This window comes from Corylus avellana, chromosome ca5, assembly GCF_901000735.1.
Source record: "Corylus avellana chromosome ca5, CavTom2PMs-1.0".
Classification (NCBI taxonomy): domain Eukaryota; kingdom Viridiplantae; phylum Streptophyta; class Magnoliopsida; order Fagales; family Betulaceae; genus Corylus; species Corylus avellana.
In genome coordinates, this window is record NC_081545.1 from 30,387,892 (window position 1) to 30,397,767 (window position 9,876).

The window sequence follows — 9,876 nt, forward strand, 5'->3', positions numbered from 1 at the left end:
TGTTAATTTAGTGGTTTCTGGAGAGGATTGACCCTAATTCCAAGTCATGTGGTAATTACAAAAAGACTGCTCTTCTCAGCCACCTTCTTTGGCCAAAAAGCCAGAGACCAATATATATTATGACATTGGACTTTGAAAATAGTTGCGTAGATGACTTCTTCCCATGCCTTTTTTTTTTAAATAAAAAAAATAAATAGTGTTAGTGAAGTCTTCGTTGGATGCAAATATTTCATACTTTTTGATATAAAATAAAGTTCCAACAATCTTTTTATGCTTTGTGTCACGTTAATGAAATCATCAAACTAGTTTTATAATTTAAAATTTTGCCCTTTAGTTTTGTTGTAAGGGCATTTTCCAAGAAATTCTCCATTCATTGGTGGGGGTAAATAGATGACATGTTATCTTACGAAAAGTTTATCTTAAAAAATTACAATCATATCATATTTACTTGTTGACTGTTGTCATCAAAAATTAAATACAAAATTAAAAAGTGAGTTTTCAAGTTAGTGATGGATAGATAACAAAAGGATTAATGCGTATTAGAGTAATGCTAGGGATCATCGTTTTATCCTTCTAAAATTGATGTGCCTTTCAAAATCATCATTTGATCAAAATTCAAATATGATTCATCTAAAATCTAATTGTGATTTTAAAAGTCACATCAACTTTTAAAAAATAAAATAAAATAAGATAAAAAATAATCCATAACAATACTCTTGCGTATTAAAGGCTAGGAATATATCATTTTCTATCCACATGTATTCACCACCACAAAAAAAAAAAAAAAAAAAAGGTGATAAAAACGTATGGGTGACAGAGGTCAACAGTTTACCCCAAGACTTTTTAGCCACTTTTGGTTATGGCCTTTCACATCGAGATTTTACACCAATTATTTATCATTTAAAATTGATATGATTTTTAAAATTATTATTAAATTTTTATAATAATTATTTTAAATTGAATAATAATTTTAAATTGAATAATAATTTTAAAAAACAATTCAATTTTAAAAAATAACAGAAAGACGAAAGGATAGTATATGATGTATATCCCATCACTCCTTACCTACTTCCTTTTTGCTTGCAATCTCTAATTTCAAGGCATTCAAGCGAAATCATTTTGGATTTCCTCTTTTAAGTCATATATCAAAATTTTCCTCCATAATAAATTAGATTTTTTTTATATAATTTAATATATTAAATTGAAATGTATTTAAAATGAATATGATTTTTGGGTTCATTTTTAATAAAATTATTAATTTTTATAACTATATAATTTATAATTCCCACATAAAAGAACATGCTAAAATCATATGTATTTCGATCGTATATCAATTTGATAAATAAAATAAAATAATAAAAAACATCAACAAAAAGGGCTTCCTAGTTCCTAATTCAACAAAGCCACCCGCGAGCCACCGGGCCCGCCACTCCCTTTCATCCACACTCACCAAACCCCACTTATTATCCGCATCGTACGGAATGCTGACATTCAAGAGGTGTAGAGCATTCACGACAAAAGCAGGAAAATAATGCAAAACCCCCCACTTTCATTACAAGCGCGTCTACCGCTCTTATTGTGATTTTTATTAATATCACTTCTTTTATTATGATTTTTTTTTTCTCTTCTCTTCTTGACCCACAATATCAAATTTGAATTAGGAAATTCTCCATTTCACTTGAACCAAATAATATCTAGTTATAGTCAACGAATATTTTTATCCTATCGAAAAATGAAAGAATAAAAATACTCATTTACTATAACTAACTGAATATTACCTAAATGATCTGAAGGAGATCATGTTCCATCAAAATTGGAGTGATTCTAAGTACAAATAAATTGGTACAAAAACTTAAGATTGAATATTGATTTAAATTATGGTAATGTGTTTTATAGATAAAATAAATTTATTTGTGTTTTTCCTTAACAAAAAAAAAACATAATAAATATTTATTATGACACCGCATAATTTCATTTATATTAGAGTAAAAAAAATTGGATTTAAATTTAGGGCCAGTACCTAATGCTTTTTATCAGATTTTGAGAGAACAAAATGTATATCCAGAAATAGTTGAGAGCGTGAAGAGAAAATTAAGGAAAAATCTTATCCTAAGCAGTAAGCACTGTCGCACAATGAGGTGATTGGGAGTTTGAACACCGCGGTGAGCCCAATAAGATGACTAACAACTCATAGGATGTCGTGTTCCACTTAGTATTCTACGACACGTGCCGGTAAAAACAAGGCCCTTACGAACGAAGCAAGTCGCTTGTCCTTCAGCGTGTGCCCACGGGATGAGAATCCTCATAATTTGTTTAATTAAAGGTTAAATACCTAATACCCTAGAGTTTTGTTTTTTATTTTTTTTTGTCTAATTTTGTTTACAAGAAGTACTTGTAATTTTGATAAAGATTAAATTAATCATTTCGTCTATTGACTGTTAACTGACTTAACGGAATCCACATCACTGACATGTGAATCAATTAAAATTTAACACTTGACATAAGTAGCCATATCATCACTGATGACGTAGATATTAATTTTTTTTTTTAAAAATAAAATATATATATATATATTTAAAAAAAAAAAAAAAATTTGGGGTGGCCCATCTAGCTAGATGGGGGTGGCCGAAACCACCCTCAGTGGGTATTGGGGCCACCCCCATGGAGCCAAGGGGATGACTTGATAATTTTTAATTTTTAATTTTTAAATAAAAAATAATAATTATCTGGCCACGCCATCATTGATGATGTGGCCACTTATGCTACACTTTTTATTTGTAGCATTATCTAAGTCATTGCAAAAAGAAAAAGAAAAAAAGAAAAAAAGCACGAATTCTTAATTTGAAAATTTAAAAATTGTAAAGAATCATAATGCTAAATATTCAAATCTGATCTCTTATAATTAGTTAAATATAAAATGGAACCTAGTGAGTTAGTGGCCATCATTTTTCCTTCGGTCAATTATAGGCCACTTTCAAATCTTTAATTAAGAAGATGGATTTCATTTGTTTTTTCTCTCCCTCTGTTTTTAAAACAAAAATTCAAACAAACAACTAAAAATACAAAATACTTAAAATTATTTTAACTTATATCTAAATCAAAACACTTTATTAAAAAAAAAAAAATCAACTAAAAAATATCAACTATTGTAAATTACATCAAGAAAAGGGTTTGGGTTGCACTATTTTATTTAAATTAAATAGTAATTCCAATTTTTATAAATTGTAACACATTCCAATGATATCCAAATAGAAGTCTGTCTTACAAAAAAAAAATAAAAAAAATAAAAAAAATAGAAGTCTGACTTTAAGTTTAATCATAATGAACATGTTTCTGAAGACTACAAGAAGTATAAAATATAATTAAAAGAAATCTTATTTTAAGAATAATTATAGTCGCGTAGATTCCAACAACTGAAACTCATTGGTTGGTATCATTTTTCAGATACAGAAGTGGAGTGACGTGCTTAATTGTTTAAATTAAATTGAATTTTATATATTGTAAGGAATTGGAGTGGATGGATGGTGGAGCCATCCCATGCCTGGTGGAATCAACCAATGAACCAATTGTTTAAGGTGCTATATTTTTGTTTATTTATTATTATTATTATTATTTTAAAGTATTTTTAGCCATCTATTTGTTTTTGGTCAAACAATTGACTAAGCTCTAAGTTTACAAGTTTTATACTTATAAAAGGAATATTAAATATTTCTTATTTTACTTTTTTTTTTTTTTGACATGTTATCTTTATTTTAATGGTTTAATGTGACAGTGTTCATTGGTACTTGAATTTTATTTTTATTTTTATTTTTTTAATAAGGGCTAATCCAAACGCTAATAAACAATACGCTCAATCAAATTAACCCTCCATTAGTACATTAGTATTTGAATTTGGTTTGATGTAACAACGTTCATTAGTACTTGAATTTTGTTTATTTAAACATGCATCATTATTGAGTTATTCGATCTAATTAACCCTCGATTGGTCAATCGAGTGAGATAAATTTGAAGTGTAAAAGCATATTAACAACTTCTTTAATTTTCTCAATTTTTTTTTTTTTTTTGTTGGGGAAGTATAAATTGTCTTAAGTTGATTTCCTTAGAATATTCATCATTTCTATATATAATTAGTTGATAGAGCTTCTATTCTAAGTAGGTAAAAAAAGGTATCATCGAGGGGGGGTCGTTAGCTCAACTACCACACCTCCAGCGAACCCCATCCCTTCTGTTCTACCATTGATGGCTGTCAACGATTGCTATTTATGGGGACAATAAATATATAATCACACACACCCAAAAAGAAAATGACAGCTTGTATTTACAAATATTATTTATGTATCTCACTTTTTAAAATATAATTCGCAAAGCTAAAACAACAATGTTTTCACTGTGCCACCACCAGTGACACCATCTCTTTTACCATTCCTCGCTATTTTGGTTGAATGCATTGCTTCAACTTTAAATGGCAAGAAGAAGAATCAAGAATGCATGCATGTTGTGTTATTTGCTATTTTCATTGTATCCATTCCTCGTATCGGAAGAAAAGAATTTGAACTAATGACTTCTGCTTTATAAAATACTGTTTTCAGTCAATTAAAAATCATATTTGCATTGTATTAAATTGTCAGTAATTTCAAAAGTTTAAACGGAGAAAAAATAATAAATTTAATAATATAATTAACACAAATATATGACTTCATACATGAAGTATTTAATTAAAATGAAAGTAAACTGTAGACATGGGCGACACTAAAATTTTAGGAAATGGGACAAAACTAAAAAACTAAAAAAAAAAAAAAAAAAAAATCGGGTGGGGGAGACGGGGGCATTTCATGATAATGCAAAAAATTTAGAAGAAATTTTTAAATTTTTGTGATATTTTTAAAATTTTGGGAGTCCATGGGCAAGTGTAGTTTCGTCCCTAACTGTGGAGTCCGGGTTTGAATTATAAATCCTAGCTTTGATAACATATTAGATCACTAGTTATCTTGGCAAAAAACTTAAGCAAATAAAAAAAAAAAAAAAAACTTAGAATTTAATTATTTAATTTATAATATTGTGACTGACCCATAAAACTGATATGAATATGATATAATATAAACATGATTTTAAGATTAATTGTCTCACAATAATTGTTTTTTGTTTTGTTTGAAATGAACAATAACAAAAAAAAAAAATCCAGGAATCCAAGAATCCAAACTGTAATGTTCGGTGTTCCGTACCATTATTGCATCAAATCTCTTCCCCCCGTCGTATTCGGATTTCTAAACTTAATAATCGCCTTTGTTTGGTTGTCCTTTTAATCACGCAGAATCTTTCCAAAGCAAAAATGGCAAGGAAATTGAAATTGCTAATTTTTTTTTTTTTTACTTCTTCCAAGTCGTATTCGTTGTTTATAGATTCTTGCAAAGGTTGCCGAGACCCGATATAGACGGATTAAGTTTTATTGGTTTTAATTACTTTTTTGGAAGAATAGAAATGAAAAGAAAAACCGTCATGACCGGTAGCCGGTAAAGTGGAGGTCCACTGAGAAGATTCTGTCCACACAGGCAATTACGAGAAAGTACAACCCTTTGCGAAATGACCATCCCATTTAAGTATTAGCTTTGTAAAATCTAACTAATATTAATTTTATATTTCAAAAACCAACGAAAAATATTTATCTATTTTTTCGAACCCTAAATATATTATAAAAATACATTTATACCTCCAACACAAGACTCTTTTACATTATAAAAGGCACCAACTCCTGCTCTGTTCATGAGTCTGAACTCATTCAACCACAGAGAGACCGAGATTCAGTTCCAAGCCTCTGATTTGTGTTTGTGTTTCTTCTCGACATGTCGCTGCTTTCAGATCTCGTAAACCTTAACCTCTCCGACACTACCGAAAAGGTGATCGCAGAGTACATATGGTGAGCTCCTTTTACCTTCTCATATTCTTCCTCCTCTGTTTTTCTGGGCGTATTTTTGCGGTTTATCGTTTGTTTATATGTGTTTTTATGGGCTAATAGGTTTTTTTTTTGGGGTGAGCATGATAATGGGCTTGCTTTGTTTTTGTGTTATCTTCCCTGTGATCAAAAGCCACCGAAGCTATGAAATCTCTGTTTTGTTGGTCGTTTCTCTCATATTTTCTGTGTATTTATTTGGGAAATGGTGGAAAATAAAAGAAAATTTGGTACTTGCATATTCTGATGTCATAAGTTTCTCCATGGTGGAACAGTAGTTTTTTTTTTTGGTATTATCCTGTAATATTCTTCTCTTGATTATATTTGGAGTCTCTGTTAGTCCCCTGTTCTTTAAGTTTAAGGCTCTATTTAATTTGAAGGTTATGCATGTTTTTTTTTTTATAGAGATTCTTCATCTTGATCAACTTCTGGTTTGTAAGATCTACTTTTGTACTGTTTTGTGTGTTTTTTGTTTCCTGTTTTCTTCTTCTTCTCCTTTTATAATATCATTTGTTTGGTTGTTTCCTGTTTTTGTCTTTCTAAGTCTTCTACTTTCCAAAATCAAGACAGACCATTTGCATCCTTTTTTTTTTTTTTTTTTTGTTTTCTGAGTTTCCCTGTTCATCCCTTCTTGTTCTTTGTATGGGGCTTGGGTTGTTTTTGTAGAATTAATGATAAGATTGATGGGTTCTCATGTTTTAAGTTTTCTTCTTTGTGACCAACCTATGGTTTTGCAACATATTAATGGATTTTTATGTTGTTTTCTTCCTTGTTATTCGTGTATTTTTGTTTTTAACTAAAAAAATTTCCTTAAAACTTCTATTGCTTTGCCTAGTTTTTTCTTCTTGATTGGTGTGTGCTTTTGATTAATCTTATCGTTTGTAATTTCTTGAACAGGATTGGTGGATCTGGTACGGACCTCAGAAGCAAAGCAAGGGTAACAATTCTTCTCCTTTAGGAAAAACAATAGAAAAACCAAAACCTTGTTGTTGTTGTTTGTGTTCTTACTTTTCTTTTTTGGTTTATTGATTTCTTCATATGCACTTTGGGTGTACACAGACGCTTCCTGGACCAGTTAGTGACCCTTCAAAGCTTCCCAAGTGGAATTACGATGGTTCTAGCACAGGTCAAGCTCCTGGTCAAGACAGTGAAGTGATCTTATAGTAAGCTTTCTAATTTTTTTACTTTTCTCTTTCTTTTTGCCACTTGTTGAATGTCTGTTATTGATAGTCATTTTAATTGTTTGGTTCTTCTTTGTTTACTTATTTCTGTTTATATATCCTTATATTAATCATGTATTGTTGATTTATTTAAACAGTCCTCAGGCAATTTTCAAGGATCCATTCAGGAGAGGCAACAATATTCTTGTGAGTTATTTCTCCTAGAATAAACTTCATATATGTGTATTCATTCTGGCAAAGTCTAGTTGTTTACTCATTTGCATAATATTTTCTATGTTAATTGACTTAGGTAATCTGTGATACTTACACTCCGGCGGGAGAGCCAATTCCAACAAACAAGAGACATAGTGCTGCAAAGATATTCAGCCATCCTGAAGTTGTTGCTGAAGTACCCTGGTAACTTCCATCTCATCTAATACTTATTAAAATCATTTTGAATATCATTTTCAACATCTGATTTTACTTGCAATGAAAAAACAGGTATGGTATTGAGCAGGAGTACACCTTGTTGCAGAAAGATGTCAAATGGCCTCTTGGGTGGCCTACTGGTGGTTATCCTGGCCCTCAGGTAATAAAACTTTATAATAAAACACTTCTCTTTAATTTTACTACATTCATGTCTGTTGTGTTTTTTCCCCTTACGTCTTGTAGCTTCTGAAATTCTGCTAATTGGTTTCCTTGTCTGTCTTGAAAGTTTGTCTTGTGTTAGTTTCCACATGTTGCTCTTTTTCCCTCATTCTTGTGTCTGTTTACTCTAGGGAAATACTTGGCTATATCTCTTTTTACATGCGTTGGTTTTAACTCCCTCATTCTTATTCAACTACAAACTTTCTACTTAAAACTGATAAAAGAGTAATTCCTGAATTTTGATCTCATGTACACAGCGTCCATAATTTTCATCCCACTATTTTTTATTTTTTGTTTTTACCCATCGTTAAAAAATTATTGTCAATTAATCACCTATAGCAGATGTGTGATTTGAAGTTTTTACTGCTGCTCAACAGGGACCATACTACTGTGGTATTGGTGCTGACAAAGCCTGGGGTCGTGATATAGTTGATGCGCATTACAAGGCTTGTCTATATGCAGGCATCAACATTAGTGGCATCAATGGAGAAGTGATGCCAGGCCAGGTAAAGCAACAAATTCCATCCTATCTTCTTTTCATTTTTTTATAATATATCTTTAATTCATATTTTAATCTTTAAATTGTTGGTATTATATAGTGGGAATTCCAAGTTGGTCCTTCTGTTGGCATCTCTGCTGGAGATGAGGTGTGGGCTGCTCGTTACATTTTGGAGGTAATTTTACACACTCAAATTAAGAAGATACTACTGCCACTGCCACTGCCACTGCCACCGCCATTAAATATTTTATATATGTTTTCCTAATGTTTTTGTTTCCTTGCATGAACAGAGGATTACAGAGATTGCTGGGGTGGTGCTCACTCTTGATCCCAAGCCAATTCAGGTCAGAATTCTCTGTCCCCTTATTTCATTGAAGTTTGTTCCATTTAATTCCAAGAACTTGTCCTGTTCGATCCTGGAACTTGTTTTGAATATTGGATCTGTTTGTCTCACCAGGGTGACTGGAATGGAGCTGGTGCTCACACAAACTACAGGTAATATAAGTCATTAAAAACTATCTTAATTGGACTAGAAGCTGTTAAGATTCTCTCTCTCTCTCTTTCTCATTCATGAATGTTTTTGGCATTTTTTCAGTACCAAGTCCATGAGAAGCAATGGAGGCTATGAGATCATCAAGAAAGCAATTGACAAGCTGGGGCTGAGGCACAAAGAGCACATTGCAGCATATGGGGAAGGCAATGAGCGCCGTCTCACCGGCCGTCACGAAACAGCTGACATCAACACTTTCTTATGGGTAAGAAATTACATTTGACCAAAACAACTAGTTTCACATTGCTGCATACAGTCTCTCTTCTCATAGCTGTTGTTTTGCATATCTATTTAAGCACTAACTCTTCTTTTGCTTGCATTTGGGCAGGGTGTTGCAAACCGTGGGGCATCTATCCGGGTTGGCAGAGACACAGAAAAAGAAGGCAAAGGGTATTTCGAGGACAGGAGGCCTGCTTCTAACATGGATCCATATGTGGTCACTTCCATGATCGCAGAAACCACCATCCTGTGGAAGCCATGAGTGCCAGCTTATCCTCCCTTGGGGATCATTGTCATTGTCTTTCCATGAGATAAAAGCAAAATGTGTCATTTGAGTACCATGTACTTTCCATTAGAGTAGCTTTGTCCTGTTATTTCTGTTTCTCATTTGCCCCATGTATGAGGTGGTGGTAGCAAGGTGAGTTTATTGCTTCCTTGCTTCATGATTCTGCCTCGTGTTAAATAATGTGTTTTGTATAAACTACAAAATGAAAGGGGGCTGCTTTCCATTTGTTGAATGGTTGTTATTGTTATCTTGGAAATTATATGTTTTCCATGGAAATTATGATTGCTTCTCCATTTATATGTGTAATTAGTTTATTTGATGTTCCAACTCTTAAATTATCAGATATGTTTACTGTGGCCGAGAAGTTCAAGATGGAAAGGCCAAAAAAACATAAATTTAACAAGCAAAGCCTAACCCTAACCTACCAATCCAAAGAGTTCCCAGCAGCAAAATCTGTACTGGATTTTAACATGCTGCATTCTGAGCAATCACAACTTGCATGAGCAAAATTGTGGGGTTTGTAAATTTTTAACACGAGCCGTGAAATTGACATTGACACGTATTTAA

The 9,876-nt window shown here is 31.9% G+C and overlaps 1 protein-coding gene across 1 annotated transcript; it reads left to right on the plus strand.

Annotated features, from left to right (window-relative positions):
• Window positions 1–5,736: 5,736 nt before the first annotated feature.
• LOC132180783 (glutamine synthetase) lies at window positions 5,737–9,541 on the plus strand. The gene is made up of 12 exons (XM_059593727.1): window positions 5,737–5,914; window positions 6,845–6,884; window positions 7,007–7,110; window positions 7,266–7,314; window positions 7,418–7,524; window positions 7,609–7,696; window positions 8,133–8,261; window positions 8,355–8,429; window positions 8,545–8,598; window positions 8,712–8,749; window positions 8,850–9,009; window positions 9,133–9,541. Exons 1-12 carry the CDS (start codon window positions 5,841–5,843, stop codon window positions 9,283–9,285), a joined length of 1,071 nt encoding a protein of 356 aa, XP_059449710.1. The 5' UTR covers window positions 5,737–5,840; the 3' UTR covers window positions 9,286–9,541.
• The last annotated feature ends 335 nt before the right edge of the window (window positions 9,542–9,876 follow it).